We start from the raw sequence: 25,540 nt of genomic DNA, 5'->3' as shown, positions 1-25,540 counted from the left end.
AGGTATGGGTTCAGCCCCTGGTTGGGGAACTAAGATCCCACATGCCGTGCGGCGTGGCCAGAAAAAAAAAAAAAAACATAATGAGATACTTCTTCATATCCACTAGGATGACTGTAATCGAAATGGCAGACAATAATAAGTATTGGTGGGGTTGTGGAGAAGGTGGAACTCTCATACCTTCCTGGTGGGAGTGTAAAATGGTACAGCCATTGTGGAAAACAGTTTGATAGTTCCTCAAAAAGTGAAACATAGAGTTGCATGTGACTCAGCAATTCCACTCCTAGGTATACACCCAAGAGAATTGAAAACATACATTTACACAAAAAACTATGAACATGAATGTTCATAGCAGTGTTGTAGCCAAAAAGTGGAAACAACCCAAATATCTATTAATTGATGAATGGATAAATATAATGTGATATATCCATGCAATGGAATATTATTTGGCAATAAAAAGGAATGAAGGACTGATATATGCTACAACACAGACAAACTTGAAAACGCGCTAAGTGAAGTCAGACACAAAAGGCTGCATATCATATGATTCCATGTATAAGAAATGTCCAGAATAGGCAAATCCATAGAGACAGAAAGTAGATCAGTGGTTGCCAGGGGTTAGGGGAGAGGGAATAGTGAGTGACTGCTGATAGGTACAGGGTTTCTTCTGGGGGTCATAAAAATGTTCCAAAATTAGATAGCGGAAATGGTTGCACAATTCTGTGAATGTACTAAAAACCACTGAGCTGTGTATTTCAATGAGTGAATTTTATGATATGTAAATTATGTCCCATTAAAGCTGTTCTAAAAAAGGAACATTTAACTTTTCAAAGAACATTAACATTAATTGTGTTGGCTAAAATAAAAGTGAAACAGTGAAATATTTGTCCATAATCCTATCACCTAATAATTCAAACCAGTTTTTCTGCAATCCCTTCCAGTCCTTTTCCAAACCCTTAGGTAATTTTGACATATGTACTTATATTATGATAGAACGATCTTAACTATGTATTTTCAAAGGACTTTAGGTATATTTTATAATTTATTCATTTAGCAAACATTTACTGAGTACATGTGCCCAGAACCATGCCCATTGTTGAGGGCACGAGGATGAATAAAAAACTAGTCCTGGGCTTCCCTGGTGGTGCAGTGGTTGAGAGTCCGCCTGCCGATGCAGGGGACACAGGTTCGTGCTCTGGTCCAGGAGGATCGCACATGCCGCGGAGCGGCTGGGCCCGTGAGCCATGGCCGCTGAGCCTGCGCATCCGGAGCCTGTGCTCTGCAACGGGAGAGGCCACAACAGTGAGAGGCCCGTGTACCGCAAAAAAACAAAAACAAACAAACAAAAAACTAGTCCTACTTTCAAAGAGTAATACCCCCAGCTGTAAATCACCAAGTATTATTTCCATTTAACAGATGAGAAAGTTGAGGCTTAGAGAGGTTAAGTGAAATATCTGAGGTGACCCAACTGGTGACTGACAGAGCTGAGACTAAACCCAGGCTCTGACTGCCAGGTTTAGGATCTTTCTTCGTGTAAACCGTGCTCCTGTTTCTGGGTGTTTTTATTGTTCTAAAGCAGCACTTTTTGACTCTTAACCTGTTGACTCTCAGTGGAATGTTGGTCATGTGATTAAGGTGGAAAGCCTCACCCCTGCCCTAAATGGATTACCCAAGCTCCCATAGCTGTAACTCTGATGGAGCCAGTATTTAAACACAAGGTGTATATGGCTATCAGCTCACTGAAGTTTGGTTTAAAAAACAAACAGGGATTTCCCTGGCAGTCCAGTGGTTAGGACCCAGCGCTGTCACTGCCGTGGGCCGGGTTCAGTCCCTGGTCGGGGAACTAAGATCCCGCAAGCCTCTCCGTGCGGCCAATAAATAAGTAAATAAAAAATAGAAAACAAAGAAATTTAAAAAACACACGTATCTTTGCAAAAACTAACACATCTTGGGGCGATTTTCCTTTACTTCTCTCTGCTTTCTCTTTATTTTCTACTGTTGGCCTGCACTCGTTGTGCTACACAGATATGTAGATTTGTGCATGCATGTGGACCCATGTGTTTGGCCACAGGAAGAGTCACATTGCAGGGGTCGCCACAGGAGCCTCTAAAGGCCTGTGTTATGTCTGGCGCCACCCAGGTCATCAAGAAGAAGCTAGTGGGCTCCGTGAAGGCACTGCAGAAGCAGTACGTGTCCTTGGACACAGCAGTCACAAGTGAAGACGGAGATGCGAACAGCATGTGCAGCGCCCTGGAAGCCGTCTTCATCCACGGCCTGCACACCAAGCACATCCGAGCCGAGGCCGGAGGGAAAAGGAAGAAAAGTGCCCACCAGAAGCCTCTGCCTCAGCCCGTCTTCTGGCCCCTCCTGAAAGCTGTCACCCACAAGTGAGAGCTGCTGGGGGCAGCGGGGCGGGGGGCTGGAGGCGGTTCACGTCGGGGAAGAGCTTCAGAGTGTGGGATGCTGGGCTCTTCCCTCCAGCCGTGCGGGAGAGACACAGAGAGCCCTGTGTCCCGGAGAGGAGATGGTGGACCAAGCGGGGTGGGGGTGGGGGGATGTTAGACCAGGGCTCAGTGAGCCCCTCAGGCCATGGCCTGGGGCAGCGTCGAGCCCCTGGGCTGGGCGCCCTAAGCAAGAGCAGGAGCCTTCTTTGTACCACCCTCTGGCAAATTCGGTAGTTGCAACAGAGGTTGTGCGGCCTGCAGAGCCTGAAATCTTTACTGTCTGGCCCTTTCCAGAAGTTTGCTGACCCTGCCTTAGGATGTTTGCACATCTGTGTGCTACGTATCATACTTGTAACAAGGTAGGGTTTGCTTCTTTTTTCTGAAGAAGAGTGGCATCCAGCTAGAGCCTCTGAATGTGTGCTCTGAGACACTTGTCTTGCTGGCCCTGCCCTGAACCGCCTGGGCTTCGGAGCAGGCAGCTGACACTGTGCCTCTCGGGGCTATTAAATGCCACCTCCTGCCCGAAGGTGCCTTTGTCAGTCTCTAATCTTCCTTCCCGTGCTACTGCCGCTGCCCTATCTCAGGCTCTTACCTGACTCCTGGGTGGCAGTGCCTTTCTAATTGTCCCCCTTATCTCATTCTGTCTTTCCTTTGGTCAGTCAGCCAACATTTACTGAGCTTAAGCTGACTGGAGCTCCATCACTGGGTTCTGCAGAGTACGGTCCGCACTCCCGTGGAGGAGACGTGCACAGGGGATGGCGGTAGTCAGAGGAAGGGCATTTACATCAGACCGAGGCCTTCAGGAGCTGAGTCTGGTACACGTGGGGTCGGGTTGGGTAGGAACACCCCACCCTGAAGTCTGCGTAGCTGCGAGCACGTCACTTTCCTGAGCAAAAACCCGTAGCCCACAGGCTCCCAAACGCCAGCCTGGGGTCTGCTTCACTTGGCTGGGGCCCCGGAACCTGTATCCTAACCTCGTTCCCCAGGTGATTCGGGTGTACAGCCAGGTGTGGGGAGCATCGCCCCGCTTTGCCTCCCCCGTTAGATACTCAAGGCCCTGCATTACCTGGCTTTGCAACCCAATCACCCACTCTTCGTCCCTGTGCTGTAACTGGAGCCCTCCCCACTCCTGTTACAGTCTGTTGCTTTCCTACCCTTTATGCTTTTTTCTCCGTCAGTCCCTTGTGCCTCAAAGTTTCTCCATCCATCTTTGCCTCTTGTAGTCTCTCAAGGCCCAGCTCAGATACTACCCTCTTCTGTGGTGTTTTTCTTACTTCAACCCAGAGGTGATTACCCAGCCCTCACCCCAGCTCTGCTAACAACAGGGCTCACCTCAATATGCCCTTGAAAGGCGGTTTCCTGGACCGAGGGTAGGGACCATGACTTTACCCTGTGTCTTCGCAGCTCCAAGGACCTCAACCTAAAATTTAGGGGCTTAGCAGACATGTCCTGGATGAGCAGATGATGTCAGGGGCCGGACGGGTAGTTGTCATGAAAATGGCAACAATCCTTCATGACACTAAATGTAAAAAAGTTGGGGGTTTAGAGCGGAACCTTTCTAAATTCCCCTTTGAACACTGTTATCCAGGAGCTTTTCATGCCTATGTATATTTGTGGTCGTTGTTACTGGCTCTTGCTAACCAGTGGATAAAATGACATGTCCATGATTTGGAGTTGTTTCTTGAAAACACGTGTGTTCTCCGCCTTCCCAGACACATCATCTCGGAACTGGAGCACCTGATCTTCGTGAGCACGGACGTGGGCCGCTGCCGGGCCTGGCTGCGGCTGGCCCTCAATGACGGCCTGATGGAATGCTACCTGAAGCTGCTGCTGCAGGAGCAGGCCCACCTGTGCGAGTACTACCAGCCCACGGCCCTGCTCCGTGACGCCGAGGAGGGCGAGTTCCTCCTGAGCTTCCTGCAGGGCCTGACGTCCCTGTCCTTCGAGCTCTCCTACAAGTCTGCCATCCTAAACGAGTGGACGCTCACCCCGCTGGCCCTCTCCGGGCTCTGCCCGCTCTCGGAGCTCGACCCCCTCACTACCTCTGGAGCGGAACTACAGCGGAAGGAGTCTCTGGATTCCATCTCCCATTCCTCAGGCTCGGAGGACATCGAGGTCCAGCACTCGGGCCATAAGATCCGACGGAACAGGGGGCTCACGGCCTCCTCCCTCAGTCTGGACACGGCCAGTTCATCCCAGCTCTCTTGCAGCCTCAACTCTGACAGCTGCCTGCTCCAAGAGAATGGCTCCAAGAGTCCAGACCGTTCCGAGGAGCCCATGTCCTGCGACTCAGACCTGGGGACGGCAAATGCTGACGATTCGGACCTGTCTCTGCAAGAGTGAGTACCCCTCCCCCACCCCTTCCCTCTCTTTCTCCTTCCTTCTTCTCTTCCTCTTGCCCTCCCTCCCTTCCTGGGGCATGTGATTGCCTGTCACTGAGCACGGGACTCTGTTAGGGCGTAAAGACAGACGAAGGGGGCAGGGACTCTCCCCCAGAGACTGGAATTGCTGGGAGCTGTACCTTCAGGCAGACTGGGGCCAGTGGGGAGAATGCATTTAGATGGGGCTCAGAGTTGGTTCCAGCCCCATCTCTGTCCTGGTGACCTGTAACAAGTTATTTAATCTCTGAGATTTAGTGTGAAATATTATTGTCTTCATCTAGAGAGAAGGAAACTTATAGTTCAGAGCTCTATGTACAACTTCCAAAAAAGTACAGTGAAGCACAGTGCATAAGGGTGATCTTCTGGGACCTCACAGAAGACCTTCTGGGGGACACAAAACCTGAGTGATGCCAGGACGGGGGTGGCAGACAAATGGGGACGAGCAAGTGTGTGGAGGAGGAGGACATGCAATGACGAACTGGACTGGAGAAGGGAGCCTGGCCAGAGCCTTCCTTCCTTCAGGCTTTTTAACATTAATTTTTGAATAAATAATATATTTTTATAGTTTAAAAAAATCTAAAATATATACAGTGAAAAGTCTTTCCCACTGTATTTATGTAACCATAATTATTAATTTCTTGCATATTTTTCCAATTTCTAAATGCATCTATAACAAATATGAATGTACAAATTTTAAATTTTTCTTTTTTTTTTTTTTTTTTTGCGGTACGCGGGCCTCTCACTGTTGTGGCCTCTCCCATCGCGGAGCACAGGCTCCAGACACGCAGGCTCAGCGGCCATGGCTCACGGGCCCAGCTGCTCCGCGGCATGTGGGGTCTTCCCGGACCGGGGCACGAACCCACGTCCCCTGCGTCGGCAGGCGGACTCTCAACCACTGCGCCACCAGGGAAGCCCTTTCTTTTTTTTTTAAATTGAAGTATAGTTGATTTACAATGTTGTGTTAGTTTCAGGTGTACAGCACAGTAATTCAGTTATTTATACATATATATAAATATGTTATATATATATATAATATATATAACATTGTTATATATGTATAGAATATATTGTTTTTCAGATTCTTTTCCCTTATAGGTTATTATCTTTCTTATTTCTTATTCCTTTCTTTCCACGAAAGCTAGTATAAATTATTCTATACCTTGTTTGGGAGATCTTTTCATATCAGAGCTTCTTTTTTTTTTTTTCCTGTTACAGATTTTTCCATTGTATGAATGTACCTTAGTTTATTGAATCAGCCCTGAGTTTAATGGACATTGGAGTTCAGTGTTTCTATCAATAACCTGTGTATGTGGTCCTTTAGGCCTACGCAAGCTATCTCTGTTCAGTAAATTCCCAGAAGCAAACTTGCTGAGCCAAGGAATAAATTAATTTGTAATTTTCACAGATGTTGCCTATTTGCACTCCATCAGGGTTGTGCTTGTGTCCTCTCAGGCTTGTCAACAGAAGGTATCCTCAAGCTTTTGGAAATTTACTCATCTCATAGGTGAAACATGGTAGCTGTCTCTGAAGCATTTCCTCTAGTAGGACCTGTGTTACATCAGCTGTGTTCAGGACCTTTCCACTCCTGCTGTTCCCCACCCTTCCCCCCACCTTGGTTCAGGTCTTCCCAGGGCTCCCACCCGGTGTGGGAATCACACCAGGATTGGGTGTCGTGGACTGGCCCTGGAGCAGATCTAGTTTCAAGCCCCGTTCCACCACCTACAAGCCCAGTAATGTCTCGTACACGGCTAACTCTTTTTGAGGTTCTGTTTCTTCATCTTTTTCTTTTTTTTTTTTTTTTAATTTTTATTGGAGTAGAGTTGATTTACAATGTTGTTTCAGTTTCTGCTGTACAGCAAAGTGATTCAGTTATACATATTCTTATATCCACTCATTTTTAGATTCTTTTCCCATATAGGTCATTACAGAATATTGAGTAGAGTTCCCTGTGCTATACAGTAGGTCCTTATTAGGTACCTATTTTATTGTTTCTTCATCTTTAAAATGGAAATTCCCTCATAGGGCTGTTTGAGAATCAAGTGAGATACCCATGAGTGAGATGCACACATAAGAATGTCTGGTAGGTCCCAGAAATGGCCTCCGGACATTGAGCACATCAGATAGAATTTTCACATGTCCAACGGAAGGATTGGATATAACGTGCTGGGAAGGAGCAGCCCCCGCCCCAGAGATGGCTGGGCCCGTGGTGTGACTGAGGCTCAGTCACCTGTCTTAGCCCTTGGTTGTCTCTCCCTCCTCCCGCAGCCCAGCCAGCCTTCTCTTTGTCATGTGCCTCGCCTTTATCTTTCATGAGTCTTGTGATTGGAAAATTCCAGCTTAAGGTCCCTGAATCAGTGACCATCCACCCTGCATGGGAAGTGTTGTCCTGGGTATTCCAGGGGAACTCAAGGGAAGAGGGTCAGGATGTACAGACCAACACTGGACAGTGATGTGAGGAAGCGGCAGACACCACACACACACACACACACACACACACTCGTACACACACACACAAGCACGCAGCCAGCGCCATCATTCTTAGAGCTGGGCTGGAAGTTTGTCTTGGAGCATTCACAGAGACCAGCATTTCGTAGAGTATATGTTTTAATGGTAAAGATGCTCACCAACACGTAAGAGTTTGCTTAAATGTATATAACTTAAAATTAGGCATAAACACGTTGTGCTTAAAACTCTTACAGCTATAAAGTCAAAACATCTACAAACTGGGAATTCCCTGGTGGTCCAGTGGTTAGGACTCTGCGCTTTCACTGCCAGGGCCCAGGTTCAATCCCTGGTCGGAGAACTAAGATCCCACAAGCCTCTCTGTGTGGCCAAAAAAAAAAAGAAAAAATCCGCAAATTAAACATGAAGTGCAAAACCCATAACATTCCAAATGAAACTTATTAATGTTTTGCAGAAGCCAAATTACAGTTTGCCTTGTGAAGAGAGGATCGACTGTCCCACACAGCTGCTTTTGTGTTCATTGGGTCTGAATTATAATTATATCCTGAATTATAATTATAATTATATCACGCATAGGTACAGTCTAGTGGTAAAAAGTGTGGACTCAGGAGCCGGACTGCCTGAGCCCTCCATCAACCAGCTTTGCCATCTCGGGCAAGTTACTCAACCTTTCTGACCTTGATGTCCTCATCTGTAAAATGGGGATAAGAATGCTTCAAAGGAATGCTGGGGAGATGAAATGAATTTAGGTCTGTCAAATGCTTAGAGCAGTGTCTGACACAGCATGCATGCTCACTGGGTGGTGGTGTCATTTTACTGGTGTACCTGTGACATCCGTTCTCCTACTGCTTGCCCTCACATACACTGCTGCAAAACCTTGGTTAGTAATATTTGTCAGAGGTCATTGTCATGAGGCCTTCCCTTGGGGGAAATGATTCTTAGCATGTGCAGCCTACCTCTTTGCTTTTTTTTTTTTTTTTTTTTTGCGGTACGCGGGCCTATCACTGTTGTGGCCTCTCCCGTTGCAGAGCACAGGCTCCAGACGCGCAGGCTCAGCGGCCATGGCTCACGGGCCCAGCCGCTCTGCAGCATGTGGGATCTTCCCGGACCGGGGCATGAACCTGTGTCCCCTGCATCGGCAGGCGGACTCTCAACCACTGCACCACCAGGGAAGCCCTCTTTGCTTTTATTAGTGGCTCTTGACTGCCAAATAATACTGTGTATCACCAACACAATAGTCCGCATGTTCAGGAAAACCGCAGGCTCAGGATCACTTCTCAGGGGTACTTTATAAGGTGGCCATTCAGATTCTCCAGGCCATGCTTTTAATTTACTTCATACATAAGTATTTATAATACATATACCTTTTTTCCAGATGTTCTCTAAATGAAAGCACAAAGTTTAAAAATTTTCGAATAGAGGACTTCCCTGGCAGTCCAGTGGTTAAGACTCTGTGCTTCCAATGCAGGGGGGGCCTGGGTTCAGTCCCTGGTTGGGGAACTAAGATCTCACATGCCGGGCGGTGCAGCCAAAAAAAAAAAAACAATTTTCGAATAGAAAGGTTTTGGGAAACACGGCCCTGAACCAGACCAAAGTGGAAGGACTGTAGTGGTTTCAGTTTCATTTCTTTTCCTTTTTTTTTTCCCCCAGTTTCATTTCTATGTTTCATTTTCCTCAAAATTTTTAAAAATGTTCTTTCTTTTGCCTTTCCTTCAAAATCTCATCTCTAGCCCTTTTTTCCACTTGATGTACGTGTCTCTCTTATTCTCACTGGATCCTTCACCAATTCTGATGCAGCTCTGTGAGCTTCATTTCACCTTGACCTGGGTTTTTTGTTTTGGGGGGGTTTTTTGGCCGTGCCCTGCAGCTTGAAGGATCTTAGTTCCCTGACCAGGGATTGAACCCGTGCCCCCTTCAATGGAAGTGCAGAGTCCTAACCACTGGACTGCCAAGGAATTCCCCTTGATCTTGGTTTTGATTTGACAGAAGCTCTAATTGATCACACAAGCTTCCTGCTGTTTGGTGACATTTCTCTAAGCATTAAGTCACTCACTTATTCTAACACCCAGTCTACGCTTGTCATTAAAATCTTTCTTATAGGTTAGGATTCACTTCTAATTGGTAACTGTTTTGGTAATGCTAGTGAGTATTTCAGTAAATCTGTTCCTTTCCTTACACGTTTATGTTTGTGTATACAGAGGCTAAGCAGTCTTATCAACGATAATGAGGTTAACATTTATTGATCACTTTGTGCCAGACACTGTGCTAAGCACTTTACCTGTTTTATGTCATTTAATCTTTGTCACAGTCATAAAAGATGGGTGCTGATACCACATCCATTTTCCAGATAAGGGAATTAAGTCCATGAACATAATGTTCACATTGTGGGGCCCACAGCCGTGTGTTAAGCAAGGCCAGGTGGACTCGGGAGCCCCTGCTTTTAATCACTCACCACACCACCTCCTGGGAGCCCATGAGGAGCCGGGACCTCACAGAGGACCTTGTAAAAAGTCTGACACCCTAGTTCATTTCAGAAGGGGGCCTCGTGGTTTGGACACATATAAGTGGTTAGCAAATGCCCCTCCTCCTCTGCCTGTGGAAACTACCCCTTTCTTTCCAGAGCTCATCATTGCCTCCTCACTGCAAATTGCACTCTTGGATTTTTTGTGGGTCTGTTTTTGGAGTGTGGCTTTTAGAGCAAGAGCGAGTCCCCACCTGCGTCCCCTCTGTAACTATTCCACAGACACATTTACAGCTTTCTCTGAGAGGTCATCTGTTTGTTTATCAAGATGTGATTCACATATCACAACATTCATCATTGTAAAGGGTACTGTTCAGTGGTTTTCAGTATATTCACAAGGTTGTGAATTCAACATCTACTGCTGTCTACTTCAAGAGCATTTTCTTTACCCGTAAGGAAGTCCCTTACCCATTAGCTATGAATTTACCTTTTCTGGACATTTAATATCAATCGAGTCATACAATATGTGGCCTTTTGTGACTGCCTTCTTTCACTTAGTACAATGTTTTCAAGGTTCAACCACGTTATATAGCACATATCATGGGCAAATAATATTCCATTGTATGGATATATTACAATTTATTTATTCATCAATTAATGGACATTTTTTTCCCACTTTTTGGCTATTATGAATAATGTTGCTGTGAGCATTCATTTACAAGTATTTTGTGTGGACATATGTTTTGAATTCTTTTGGGTAAGTACCTAAGAGTAGAATTACTGAGTCCCATGATAACTCTTTATTTAACTTTCTGAGCAGCTACCAAATGTTTTCCACAGGGGCTGCACCATTTCACATTTCCACTGATAGTATACATGTGTTCCAATTTCTCCACGCAGGCCTCTCACTGTTGTGGCCTCTCCCGTTGCGGAGCACAGGCTCCGGACGTGTACGCTTAGCAGCCATGGCTCACAGGCCCAGCTGCTCCACGGCATGTGGGATCTTCCCGGACCGGGGCACGAACCCGTGTCCCTTGCATCAGCAGGCGGACTCTCAACCAGTGCGCCACCAGGGAAGCCCTCTCTGTCTCTTTTATTATAGCCATCCTGTGGTTTTGATTTGTATTTCACTATTGTCTAATGATTCTGAGCACTTTTTCATGTCTTCATTGGCCATTTATATATCTTCTTTGGAGTAATGTCTATTCAAATCCTTTGCCTATTTTTTTTCCTTTGCCTATTTTTAATTTATTTATTTTTTGAAAGCATTGTGCTTTTTTTCTTTTTAAAAATATTTATTTTTGTTTGAATTTTATTTATTTTTTTATACAGCAGGTTCTTATTAGTTATCCATTTTATACATATCAGTGTATACATGTCAATCCCAATCTTCCAAATCATCCCACCACCCCACCACCCCACCACCACCACCACCACCACTTTCCCCCCTTGGTGTCCATACGTTTGTTCTCTACATCTCTGTCTCTATTTCTGCCCTGCACACCAGTTCATCTGTACTATTTATTTATTTTTGGCTGCATCGGGTCTTAGTTGTAGCACATGGGCTCTTTGTTGCGGCCCACGGGTTTCTCTCTACTTGCAGCACGTGGGCTTAGTTGCCCTGTGCCATGTGGGATCTTAGTTCCCTGACCAGGGATCAAACCCGCGTCCCCTGCATTTTAAGGCGGATTCTTAACCACTGGACCAGCAGGCAAGTCCCGTCCTTTGCCTGTTTTTAAATTGGGTTATTTATTGTTGAGTTGTAAGAGCTCTGTATATTCTGGGTACTAGACTCTTATCAGATATATAATAATATTTGCACATTTTATATGCAAATATTTTTATTATATTTTTTATTAGCCACTTATGCATTAGATGTCATATCTAAGAAACCATTGCCTGATCCAAAGATATGAAGCTTTACACCTCTTTCCTTCTAAGAGTTTTATAGTTTTAGCTCTTACCTTTAGGTCTTTGATCCATTTGGGGTTAATTTTTTTATATGCTGTGAGATGAGTCCAACTTTATTCTTTTGCATGGAACTATTCACTTAGCCCAGCACCATTTGTTGAAAGACTATTCTTTCCCCACTGAAATGTCTCAGTACCTCTGTTGAAAATCAGTTGCCCAGAAATGCATGGGTTGGTCACCTTTTCTTGTCCAAAATGTCTATGTTGTTTGGGGTTATGATGGTGTAAATAAGAGCAGAGCTCACCTAGAAGACAATCAGATGAAAACTTGAGTTCTAAAATCCTCTTTTCCGTCACCGCATTAAGGAGAGTTTGATGTGTCTTCTGCACCCAGTCTAAGCCATTAGGGCAGATACGTGCGATGGTGAGATCTCTTGGGCTCCAGACAGCTTTCTTGCCACCAGAACCTGTATTTGCCCATGATGTCCTCACTGGATTCATAAGCAGAGGTGGAGACAGCAAGTAGGTTTACTTCAGAAACAGAACTTGGATTCTCGGAAGCCTCAGGAGAGGGAGGGAGAAGCAGCCACTAGCCAGTGCACATTCCAGAAGTCCCAGAACTGTGTTTGTGCGTGTGTGTGTGTGTGTGTGTGTGTGTGTGTGTGTACACAAAGGCAGTGACATTGGCTCCCCCGGCCCCAGACACACCACTGAGGGGCAGAACGTGCCAGTCCCATCAGGAACACATCCCCGTGTACACGGACACACACACTGCACAGCTTGTATGCACTGTGCTCCAGCAGCAGCTTCTGGGGACTTGAGGCTTCTGTGGATCCACACCTAGCCCCTCACCCCGACCCTGCTGCCCAGGTACTGTTCCAGGAGCAAAGCGGGTCCTCACTTCGCCCAAGCCCGTGTCCCAGGGAGCGGAGTCTTGGAGCCCAGCTCTGAGACGTGCTGTTCACCGAGGCACTGCTGAGGTCGCCTTGGGGCAGGGACCGGCCACACAGCTGTCTGGCTGAGCCGGCTCTTCAGGCCCACCGTTAGCCTGTTCAGAGGCTGAAAGGCGGTCAGTTCCCATTCGCCCCTAGTCCTGTCCTCTGCTTTGTGGGCTCTGTCAGCTGAGATCCTGGGCCGCACAACTCACCTGCCTACCCAACCTGCCCAAGTCCCAGCCGGGCAGCAACTTTGGTGGGAGCGTCTGTGTGTGTGAGCTGGGAGCGCAGCGATGATTAAGGGGTTGGGGGTTGTTCTGTTTTGTTTTTTGTTCAATCACAAAACAGCAGTTTTCCACTTAGCCTTGGGCATTCTAGCTGACAAGCCCGTCACACAGGTTTCTTTGTTTAAAAACTTCCAGGGTGTTGTCGGAATTCAGCAAAGCCCAGGTGAACTCTGTGCCAACCGACAGACTGAGCCACGAAGCGGAGGTTCCCACGCTGCAGGCCTTGCTCGCCCTCCGCGGCCTGGACACCAGCACACCCCTGCGCTTTGAGGTACCTGCAGAGCCCCGCCCCGCCCAAGCATCCCCGGGGACTCGAGATGGGGACCGCAAGCAGGAGCCGCTTTCCCAGGCACCTGGCGCCCTGGGCTGGCCACAGCCGGGCAGTGCCCAAGCTGTCCCTTGGGGGAGCACTTCAGGCCAGCAGCCTCCTAGTCCGGTGAGGGAGGCAACCAGAGCAGTCGGCCAAGGAAGTGGCCAGCGGAAGCCTCCGGAGGAGGATGGACCTCGACTGAGCCTTGTGGTCCCCTCGCCCACCAGTCCGGTGAGTGGTACAAGCTGGGTTTTGGGGAGGGGGGGGCTGGTGAATGTCTCAGAGGCGGTGCGGGGTTTCTCCAGCTAGTGACCCCGAGTGGTCTCTGCCTTTTCCCCCTGAGCCTCTCGCCCTGCATGGTTTGGTATTAACAGCATTGTGGTGATGGAGCTCATGTTCCTTGGGGTGTGAGTGGTGGATGTGAGCCGGGCTGTGCGCCCATCTCTTCCCATGGGTGTCTCCTGTCATCTGCACATGGACCCTGTGGAGCAGGGGATTCTCACCCAACCTCAGACTCTCTTCCCTTAACCCCTGCCACTCAGGGGTTATGCCCTTATGCCTTAGGCGAGGCCCTTCACCTCACTGAGCTTTGGTTTCCTCCTCAGTACTTGTTATTATTAAATTAAATTAACATTTTCGTAAAGCACCAGGCTTTGAAAATACTCATTTTGCAACACGAAGCAGATGTCGGGCTGCACTGTCCACTTGGGCAGCCACTAGCCACGTGTGGCTCTGGAGCACTTAAAACGTGGCTCGTCCGAACTGAGATAAGCTGAGTAAGATACACACTGGATTCTGAGGACTTAGTGGGAAAAAAAAGAATGTAAAATGTGTCATTCGTAATTTGATTATTGATCATGTTAAAATGAAAACATTTAAAATATGTATTTTAAATAAAATATATTATTAAAATTAATTTCACCTGTTTTTTTAAACTTTTTAAAATGTGGCCACTAGAACGTTTAAGGTGACCTGTGTGGCTTGCATTGTATTTCTGTGGGACAGCGCTGTTCTAGAATAAGCCAATCCAGTGTGTTGATGACCTGAGGAAGCCAGCTCTGGGACTGTCCTGGAGAGAGCCCCGAGGGTAGAGGCTGGAACTGTGGGCCCCGGGAAGCAGTCGTCAAGCTGTGAACCCAAGCTCTTGTGCCATTTCACATTTGTTCTTGGGTCATGAAAAGCAGAAGTAGGAATTGGAGTGCACGTGGACCCAGACACATAAAACCCAGAGCTCATCCTAGCCGCTGTCTGGGGCTTGTGTTGGGGATATAACCTTGCTCTTTCAGTTCCATCCACACACATCTCTCCTTTGGCCTGTAGCTTTCAGATCCTATAACTCAGGATGGGCCAGCGCCATGAAATAGACTATAGAAGAGGCATGTCCACTCTCTTTTTTTAACAGCTTTATTGGGATATAATTCACATACCATACAATTCACCTAATTAAAGTGTATAATTCAATTTGTTTTAGTATATTTACAGATTTGTACAACCATCACCACAGTCTAATTTTAAAACATTTTCGTCTCCCATAAAAGAAACCCCCTACCCATTAGCGATCACTCCTGTCCCTTTCCCCTCCTACCTCACCCCGCTCAACCCCTGGTAACCACTCATCTCCTTTGTCTATAGATTTGCCTGTTCTGGACATTTTACATAAATGGAATCATGTAATATGTGACACTTGTGATTGGCTTCTTTCAGTTTGCAAAATGTTTCATCCATGTTGTGGCCTGTATCAGTGCTTCATTCCTTCTCACTGCTGAGCAGTATCCCATTGTAGATTTCATTAGATGGATGTATCACATTTTATTTATCCATTAATAAGTTCATGAACATTGGCGTTTTTCCTACCTTTTGGCTATTATGAATAATGCTACTGTGAACATTCATGTATAATTTTTTGCTTGGACATATGTTTTTAACCTTTTTGAATGCATACCTTGAAGCAGAATTTTGGGCTCATATGGTAGCTATATATAACCTTTTGAGGAACTGCCAAGAGCAGCTGCCTTGTTTTATATTTCAACCAGCAGTGCATTCCTCTACATCCTCACCAGCAATTCTTACTGTCTGTTTTTCTTGGTTTTGCTTTTATTATAGCCATCCTAGTGGGTGACAAGTGGTATCTCATTATGGTTTTGATTTGCATTTCCCTGATGACTAATGATACTGAGCATCTTTTTATCTAAATGCTTATTGCCACTTGTGTGTTTTCTTTGGAGAAATGTCCATTCAAAACATCTGCCCATTCTTTTTTTTTTTTAACAGATTACAGTTGTCACAGACTTTTTTTTTTTTATATTTATTTATTTGGTTGCGCTGGGTCTTAGTTGTGGCATGCGAACTCTTAGCTGCGGCGTGCATGTGGGATCTAGTTCCCCCACCAGGGATCAAACCCGGGCCCCCTGCACTGGGAGCGTGGAGTCTTATCCACTGCGCCACCAGGGAAGTCCCTGCCCATTCTTAAATTGGGTTATTTAATAAATGGAGTTATAGTTCTTTATATATTCTGGACACTAGACCCTTATTAGATAAATGATTTGCAGATTTTTCTCCCATTCTGTGGGTTGTCTTTTCACTTTCTTGATTATATCATTTGAAGCATAAAAGTTTTAAATTTTGCTGTTGTCTGTCTTTTCTTTCGTCACTTGTGCTTTTGGTGTCATACCTAAGTACTCATTTCCTAATCCAAGGTCGTGAAGATTTACTCCCATGTGTTCTAAAAATTCTACAGTTTCATCTCTTACATTTAAATCTACGATCTAACTTCATTTTTTTGCATGTGGTTATACAGCTGTATGAGCACCATTTGTTGAAAAGGCTATTATTTCCCCATTGAATTGTCCTACTTTTCTCCTTTAAAAATTTTTTGAGGAATGGTGTATTTAAAGTACCCAGAGCCTCAGTGTACACCTCAGTGAATAATTATATATCATACACACTCTGTAACCACCATCCAGATCAAGAGTCAGAACATTTCCAGCCACCAGAAGGTTCCCTCATGCCTTCTGCCACTCGCTGCCCTGCTCCAGAGGAAACCACCGTTCTCACTTCTAGTCCATAAAGTTTGTCCTGTCGTTGAACTTCCTGTAGATGGAATCATACAGTATGTACTCTTCTACTTGTTTCACTGAACACTATGTCTGTGAGATTCATCTGTACCTGTAGCCTGTAGCTGTAGTTTGCTCTTTTCCATCATTCTGTAGTCTTCCACTGTAAGAATATATCACAACATCGTTATCCATTCTCCCATTAACAGACGTTTGGGTTGTTTTCAGGTTTGGGCTATTATGAAGAAAGCAGCTGTGAGCATTCTTGTACTTGCCTTTCAGTGAACCTGTGTACTCATTTCTGGGTGTACATCTAAGAGTGGAATTGCTAGGTCACTGGGTAGGCATATGTTTAGCTCTAATAGATACTGCCAAACGGTTTTCTAAAGTGCTTGTGTTAACTTATACTCACAGTAGCAATATATGAGCATTTTCATTGCTATTTATCATAGTCAATGGTATTATCAATCTTCTACATTTTGGCCACTCTAGTAGGTGTGTAGTGATATCTCACCGTGGTTTTAATTTGCATTTCGCTGATGACTAATGATATTGATACCTTTTCATTTGCTTTGTGGAAGCATCCTTTAAAGTCATTGTCTCATTCTTTTTTTTTTTTAACATCTTTATTGGAGTATAATTGCTTTACAGTGGTGTGTTAGTTTCTGCTTTATAACAAAGTGAATCAGCTATATATATACATATATCCCCATATCTCCTCCCTCTTGCATCTCCCTCCCACCCTCCCTATCCCACCCCTCTAGGTGGTCACAAAGCACCGAGCTGATCTCCCTGTGCTATGCGGCTGCTTCCCACTAGCTATCTATTTTACATTTGGTAGTATTTATAAGTCCATGACACTCTCTCACTTCGTCCCAGCTTACCCTTCCCCCTCCCCGTATCCTCAAATCCATTCTCTACGTCTGCATCTTTGTTCCTGTCCTGCCCCTAGATTCTTCAGAACCACTTTTTTTTTAAGATTCCATATATACGTGTTAGCATATGGTATTTCTTTTTCTCTTTCTGACTTACTTCACTCTGTATGTCAGACTCTAGGTCCATCCACCTCACTACAATTGTCTCATTCTTAAATTGAGTTGTATGTGTTTTCCTTATTGATTTGTAGGGGCTCTTTATATACTGTGGATGTGTCTTTTACTGGAGAGAAATATATGTTTATAGCAAATATCTTCTTACAGTCTATGGCCGGCCTTTTAAATATCTTAATGATATCTTTTGTTGAACAGAAGTTCTTAATTTTTAAAATTTATTTATTTATTTATTTACTTTGGCTGCGCCGGGTCTTAATTGCAGCACGCGGGGTCTTCATTGTGGCATGTGGGGTTTTTAGTTGCAGCATGTGGACTTTTTAGTTGTGGCATGCATGCAGGATCTAGTTCCCCAACCAGGGATCAAACCCAGGCCCCCTGCATTGGGAGCTCAAAGTCTTACCCACTGGACCACCAGGGAAGTCCCAGAAGTTCTTAATTTTAATGAACTTCAATTTATCAGTCTTTTTGTTTTGGATCAATGTGTTTTGTGTCTATTTTTCAAATCTGTGTCTACCCCAAGGCTATGAAGGCTGTGGAAATCCCTGTATTTTCTTCTAGAAGCTTTCATATTTTACCTTTTACAATTAGGTTTATGGTTCATCTGGGATTAGTTTTTGTATATGGTGTGAGGTAGGTGTTTTCCAAATGGATATCTGATTGACTTAGTTCCATTTATCGAGTATGACTGTGTAAATCATGGAACTGTGTAAGTGTGGGTCAAACTCTCAGTTTTTGCTCTCTTTTTTTGGGGGGGGGCCGGGCCTTGCAGCTTAGGGGATCTTAGTTCCCCAACCAGGGATTGAACCCGGGCCACCGTAGTGAAAGCGCCAAGTCCTAACCACTGGACCACCAGGGAGTTCCCCAGTTTTTGCTGTCTTGAAGGTGGCTTTAGGCCCAGAATGTCACAAGACCCTGAAGGTTGTGACTATAAAACCAGCAGCACACACCGAAGGTTGAAGAGAAAGGCTCTGAAGCCCCCACTCGAGCTAGAGGAAAGGGATGTCCCTTGTGGACAGTGGCTGTGGCCCGCAACAGGGCTCCCCAGCGTGGCCTTGACTGTGGTGAGTTCACCCCTGTCGAGGGTCTGGCTTCTGCTTTGCTGGCTCCGACATCCTATCTTGCCAGGGTCCTAGAGCTGATGGACAGAACAGCTTACCTCGTCAGCAAAGCTCCTCCTCTGCTCACCAAGCTTTGATGGTCCCCACCGCCTCCACCCCCGCACTGCCTCCGTGCACCTGCTTCCAGAGCCCGCTCCTTCCAGCCCCAGCTTCTACATTTGCTGTTCCCTCTGCCTGGACCCTTTCCCAACTCACTGCTTTTCCTCACTGTCGTTTCAGCCTTCCCTGACCACCCTGTTTCAAAAGCACCATCCCCGATGACTGTCTTTCCCATTTACCTGCTTCATTTTATGACACTCATCACTAGGTTAGATTCTGTTATCGCTTTCATTGTTTACATGTTTATTTCCTGTATTTCTGTCCAGGATATTAGCTCCATGATACGAAAGACCACGTCTGTTCACTTGTTTTTTTAAATATTTATTTTATGTACTTATTTGGTTGCACCGGGTCTTAGTTGCGGCAGGCGGGCTCCTTAGTTGTGGCTTGCCAGATCCTTAGTTGTGGCATGCAAACTCTTAGTTGCGGCATGCGTGTGGGATCTAGTTCCCCGACCAGGGATCGAACCCGGGGCCCCTACATTGGGAGCGTGGAGTCTTAACCACTGCGCCACCAGGGAAGTCCCACGTCCACTTCTATATTGTCAGTTCTGAGCACTGTACCTGGGAAAGCATAGGTATCAGTGAATAGTTCTCAAATTGTTCAGAGACTCCCGAGATGCCAGCTTGTAAGTTTACACTGAGAAGTGCTCCACCAGGTGCCTGGGGCGGGCAGGTTGGTCTGACCAGGTCACCCTCCGCCTCCTGGCCGGCATCAGGGGAGTCTGGTTGCTGCAGGGTTGCTTGGGGACCGTGGAATCGAAGCACCGGGTGCCGAGTTCAGCGTGAGAACCTCGGATGCTCGCCCCTCCCAGAGTCTGTCTCTAGAGGGGAGCTGTGGGTCCGTCCATTCCCTTCTCAGGAGATAGTCACTGTGCTGCCCCTGCGATTCTCATCTTTCTATGCTTCTGTCATTTAGTCACTGCTATTTATCTGACACTTTATGGGGGGGAGGGAGTCACTATCAAGTTTTATAATCCCGAGAGCCATTCAGTCTTTCTTTAAAAATTTGTTTTTAATGAATTTAATTAAAAGCCCCAACTATGGGCCAAGCACTACACTTGGTACAGCGATGGAACAGGACAAAGGCTCAGCTCCTTGGGGACAGACACTATGTTAGACAAATAACTATCTGCATCATAATTACACTGGTGATAAGTGCTGGGAAGGACAGGAGTGGGGAAACTAGGGTGACTCTGTGGCATCCGGAAGGTCGTGAGTTGGTTTCTCAGTTTAACTCCCAGAGGACAGTCTGAATTCTAAGACTTGGCCCTAATCACTGCCCTCATGGACCACTGGCCTCTGGCATGTGGTCCCCTCCCCCAGGAGGGGGAACAGGCAGTCCCTTGGCCTGACATAATGAGGACAGACTGAACAAAAGGGATTTTTTTTTTTTAAAGGGATTTTTTGAAAGTGGTCCGGAGACCTGACGTCCCACTCCTCTGCCAGTCCCCTCTCTGGGATTTAGCTGTTGTACACAGTGTCCCGGTCCCTGTAGTAACTCCAAGGGTCATTCTTCTGTCTTGGGTCCTGGTGGCAGGTGCTGCTCTGGCTTAGATCCTTGGTCATTGGTGATTTCCCCCCACTGTTAAAGGGGCAGCGAACGGGCCAGATATGGGGCCCTGAATGAGCAGGAGGCAGGAAGGTTTAGTGGGGGAGGGGAAACAGTGGTGTGCTGCCCTCTCCCCCGCTCCGTGTAATAACTGGGGGTCCTGGAGGGGGGCACAGCCGCAGAGCTCAGTCCAGGCCCACGTGCAGAAGCTCCAAGGACCCAGTTTTCCTGCTGTTTTTCTCTATTGCTTAAGAGAACAAAAGGTTTTCCCTAGAGTATCACTTCCTGGTGGCCGGCCTGGGGCCACTGGACCAGATGTGAACATCTACAAGGAGAGAGAGGCCCTCACCAGTGAGCCTACACCATCTCAAAATCCACATCTGTCTCCTGCCTTGTTTCCTCACCCCATCCGTGTTACTTTATGTTAAAGATAGTTGGATAGTCAAGGTGTATCCCCTCATCTTTTATAGCTCTGTGCCCGGCACAAAGAAGGATGACCATTCCAAACAGCTTTGTAGGTGCTAGGATGGGGGTGAACACAGAATGCCATGGGAGCCCAGAAGGGATCCCAAACCCAGCTGGGGGTGAGTGAGTAAGGACAGCTTCCAGGAGAAGGCGATGGATGACCCCTGAGCTGAGCCTCAAGGGAGAGTGGTCTCTCCCATTAGGGCCATTATCCGGGGCTGCAGCGTTGCAGGGTTTCCCAGGTGTGTGTGCCAGGCTCCAGGAGGTGGCCTGGACAGCCATGTGATTGCTCCTCCAGCCCATTTCCCCTGGGGAGTTCCCCTGGGTCATGATGACTTAGACAGGCTTTGTTCAGAGCTGTAAATAGTCCCTAGCAGTCACCCTGATTGACACGTTGTCCTGTCACTGGCAGAAGGAAGCACCTGCCAATCTGAGGGTTTGGGGAGGAAGCTCTGGAGGCCCAGCTCTGTGAGCCCCCCCCCCCGCCCCCCGCCCACCTCCAAGCTCCTGACTCAGAAAATTTGGCAGCATCTTAATGGATTAAACTGTCCAAACAAATCCTTCTGGGCATTCTGGGTAGCTCCAAGCCCTGCTCCCCCATTCCCTGTCTGCGGGAGCAGGGAGGGCAGTCTTAATTTAGGGGGTGGAAATAGCAACATCAGGATGAGGTCGGTGGCACTTAACAAAACAGCTGGGCTGTCCCACCCCTCAGGTGACTCATTTCCTCTGTGTAGACAGCCACTTAGGCGCCCAGCCAGCTTCCTCACCTCTGCTCTTCCACACTTAGGCACGGAAAGGCAGGGAGCACTTGAAATAGTGAAGAAAAGGAGGCAGAGTCCATTCCTACAAGCCTCCTGACCCCAGAGCCACCCACTTTCCTCAGCCAGTGAGCAACTTCAGGCTCGGAGAGACAGCAACAGAAGGGAAGGGCTAGGGCCTGGCTGCCTGGAGCCGCAGGGGCCTGTTCAGAAGTGGGGAGCAGAGGCAGAGGGAGCTAGTGAGGTCTCTGGGTCCTGCTCACCCACGCCTCCCTCATCTCAAACCCTACAAGCAGTGCTGAAAAACCCTACATCCCTTCAACAAATGGTGCTGGGACAACTGGATATCCACATGCAAAAGAATAAAGGTGGATCCCTTCCTCACGCCCTACACAAAAATTAACTCAGGACTTCCCTGGTGGCGCAATGGTTAAGAATCCGCCTGCCAATGCGGGGGACATGGATTTGAGCCCTGGTCCAGGAAGATTCCACATGCCGCGGAGCAACTAAGCCTGTGCGCCACAACTACTGAGCCTGCGCTCTAGAGCCCGCGAGCCACAACTGCTGAGCCTGCGTGCCACAACTACTGAAGCCCACGCGCCTAGAGCCTGTGCTCTGCAGCAAGAGAAGCCCACGCACCACAACAAAGAGTAGCCCCCGCTCGCCGCAACTAGAGAACGCCCGTGCACAGCAATGAAGACCCAACGCAGCCAAAAATTCATTAATTCTTTTTAAAAACCAATTAACTCAAAATTGATTGTAGACCTAAATGTAAGAGCTAAAGCTGTAAACCTCTTTGCAGAAAACATAGGAGTAAGTCTTTGTAACCTTGGCTTAGGCAATGGCTTCTTAAGTGCGATACCAAAAGCACAGAGACAAAGGGAAAAATAGATAAATTGGACTTCATCAAAATTTAAAAATTTTGTGCCTTAAAGGACAACATCAAGAAAGTAAAAAGACAGCTCACAGAATTGGAGAAGTTATTTGCAAATCATGTATCTGGCAAGGGCCTAGTGTCCAGAATATAAAAAAAAAACATTGTAACTTGTGTTTGTTTCCTAGGGCTTCTATAACAAAAGACCATAAAATGGATGGCTTGAAACTACAGAAATGTATTACAGTAGCTCCCCTTTATCTGAGTGGATACGTTGCAAGACCCCCAGTAAATGCCTGAAACCATAGATAGTACCTAGCCCTATATATAGTGTATTTTTTCCTATACATACATACCAATGATAAAGTTTAATTTATAAATTAGGCACAGTAAAAGATTAACAACAATAACAAATAATAAAATAGAACAAGTATAACAGTATACTGTAATAAAAGTTATGTGAATGTGGCCTGCCCCCCCCCAAAAAAAATATCTTATTGTACAGATTTAATGCCTTTAAGCACTTATCACATGCTGTGGCCATAACTCTTGCAGTTTGCGGTGCAACAGCAAAGCTGGCACAAATTTCCTTTTCCTTCTTCTCACAGAAGATTCATTCTTACCGTAGATCTTAGCAACCTCAGAATATAATTTCTTTCTTTCCTTATTAAGTTGAGAACTTTCACCTTTTCACTTAAAGAAAGCACTTTACGGCTTGTCTGGCAGATCCGAATTGCCAGCATCACTAGTCTCGTGCTTTGGGGTCATTATTAAGTAAAATAAGGGTTCCGTGAACACGAGCACTGTGATACCATGACAGGAGATCTGATAACCAAGAGGGCTACTAAGTAAGTGACAAATGGGTGAGATACACTGGACAAAGGGATGATTCACGGCCCAGGCGGGATGGAGAAGGACGGTGCAAGACTTCATCACACTACCCGGAATGCACGCAATGTGAAACTTGCGAATTGTTTATTTCTGGAATTTTCCACCTAATATTTTTGGACCACAGTTGACTGTGGGTAACTGAAACCGCAGAAAGTGAGACCACAGATAAAGGGGAACTACTGTATCTGATATTCTGAAGGCTAGAAGTCCAAATCCAAATGGAGGCAGGATTGGTTCCTTCTGGAGATTCTGAAGCACAATCTGTTCCACGCCTTTCTCTTAACGTGTAGTGTCTCCAGCAATCTTGGGCATTCTCTGGCTTGTAGACGCATCACTCCAGGCCCTCCCTCCGTCATCACATGGTGGCCTCCCTCTGTGTCTCTGTCTTCGCATGGTGTTCTCTCTCTGTGCGTCTTTTCTCCTCTTATAAGGACATCAGTCACGCTGGATGAAGGGCCCACCCTACCCCAGTATGACCTCATCTTAACTAACTGCATTTGCAGCAACCCTGTTTTCACATTCTGTCACCTAACGTCACATTCTGAGGTACTGAGGGTTAGGATTTCAACATATCTTTTTTTGGGGGTGGAGCACAGTTCAACCCATAACACAAGAACAAAAGGACAAGTAAACCAATTTAAAAATGGGTAAAGGATTTGAATAGACTTTTCTCCAAAGAAAATATACAAATGACCAATAAGCACATGGAAAGATGCTCAGTGTCATTAGATGTTAGAGAAATGCAAATCAAAACCATAAGATTGCATTTCTTATTACAGCCATATGGGATGGCTATAATCAAAAATACAGATAATAACAAATGATGGAGAGGTGGTGGAGAAATTGGAACCCTCATATGTTGCTGGTGGGAATGTAAAATGGTGCAGCCACTTAGGAAAACAGTTTGGAAATTCTTCAGAAGTTCAACATAGTTATCATATGACCCATCAGTTCCACTCCTAGGTATGTACCAAGGGAACAGAAGACGAGTGTCCACAGAAAAACTTGTATGTCAAGGTTCCCTGCAGCATTATTCATAATTGCCAAAAAGTGGAAACAGCCCAAACGTCCGTCAGCTGATGAGTGGATATGCAAAATGTGGTACATCCATATGTTGGAATACTATTTGGTAATAAAAAGGAATGAAGTACTGATACATGCCACACCATAGATCAACCCTGAAAACATTACGCTAAGGAAAAGAAGCCAGTTTCAAAAGACCGCATGTTATAAAATTTCGTTTATGCATGTCCAAAATGGCCAAACCTCTGGAAACAGAAAGTAGGTTATTGGTTGCCGAGAACTGGGGGAGTTGAGCGGAAACAGGGAGTGACTGCTGATGAGGACGAAGTTTCCTTATGAAGCAGTGAAAATGTTCTACACTCAGATTGTAGTGATGGTTGCACAACTCCGTGAAGACACGAAAACTGGATTACATGCTTTCGATGCATTGAGTTTATGGTATGTGAATCATGTCTCAATAAAGATGTTTTTAAAAACAACCTGTCTTTACTTCTTTCCCAATAGAAAAGCACGAGCTGGATCTCAGAAGATGACTTCTACCGGCCTCCCCGGGAACAGCCCGCAGAGAGTCCTTCCCATGCTTCCGTGGCTTCTCCCAGAGGGACTCCAGAGCCGAGGCCTGGTCTCCTCACGCAAGGACCAAGAAGAAGCTGTTCCATGGAGACCTTAGACAAAGCTTGTGTGCCTTCCCTAGGAAGCAGGAGAAGCAAGGCCGCCCCGATGCCGGAGCATAAGAACTTCAGGGTGGTGCACCGCAGGCAGATGGGTAAGCGACTCTGCAGGCTTCCGGGCGCTGCACTGCGCGCGGGCAGTGCCTTTCAGAAAGCAGTTCAAAAGTCCCCTTTTCCGTTACCAACTGGGCAGTGTCTTCTCCCAAGAAAAACCTCGTCCCAAAATGTAATAAGGAGCACCCTTGCTGAGTAATTCAGAAAAGCATTTCAGGAAGAGTACTATATTTTCTCATAAAATCTTTTATTTATTTATTTATTTATTCATTCATTCATTCATTCATTTATGGCTGCACTGGTTCTTCGTTGCTGCGTGCGGGCTTCTCATTGTGGTGGCTTCTCTTGTTGCGGAGCATGGGCTCTAGGCACATGGGCTTCAGTAGTTGTGGCTGGCAGGCTCTAGAACGCAGGCTCAGTAGTTGTGGCACACGGGCTTAGTTGCTCCGCAGCATGTGAGATCTTCTTGGACCAGGGCTCGAACCCGTGTCCCCTGCATTAGCAGGCAGATTCTTAACGACTGCACCACCAGGGAAGCCCTATTTATTTATTTATTCATTCATGCATGCATGCATGCATGCATGCGTGCATGCTGGGCCAGGTCTTAGTTGCGGCACGTGGACTCTTAGTTGCAGCATGGGGACACTTAGTTGTGGCACACAGACTCTTAGTTGCGGCATGTGTGCAGGATCTAGTTCCCCGACCAGGGATCAAACCTGGGCCCCCTGTATTGGGAGTGCAGA

The 25,540-nt window shown here is 46.4% G+C and overlaps 1 protein-coding gene across 6 annotated transcripts in view; it reads left to right on the top strand.

The window, feature by feature from the left end:
- PLEKHM1 (pleckstrin homology and RUN domain containing M1) overlaps window positions 1-25,540 on the top strand; it is a 50,978-nt gene that overhangs the window by 7,872 nt on the left and 17,566 nt on the right. For 3 of the 6 annotated variants that reach the window (XM_060133166.1, XM_060133165.1, XM_060133164.1), the window contains 4 exons: window positions 2,137-2,384; window positions 4,154-4,780; window positions 13,014-13,419; window positions 24,577-24,838. In XM_060133166.1, coding sequence (XP_059989149.1) covers window positions 2,236-2,384; window positions 4,154-4,780; window positions 13,014-13,419; window positions 24,577-24,838 — 1,444 coding nt within the window. In that variant the 5' untranslated portion in view covers window positions 2,137-2,235. The remainder of the gene's footprint in view (window positions 1-2,136; window positions 2,385-4,153; window positions 4,781-13,013; window positions 13,420-24,576; window positions 24,839-25,540) is intronic. The other 3 variants (XM_060133169.1, XM_060133168.1, XM_060133167.1) reach the window with 1 other exon arrangement.

This window comes from Lagenorhynchus albirostris, chromosome 20, assembly GCF_949774975.1.
Source record: "Lagenorhynchus albirostris chromosome 20, mLagAlb1.1, whole genome shotgun sequence".
NCBI lineage: Eukaryota > Metazoa > Chordata > Mammalia > Artiodactyla > Delphinidae > Lagenorhynchus > Lagenorhynchus albirostris.
This window is presented reverse-complemented; position numbering and strand designations above follow the sequence as displayed.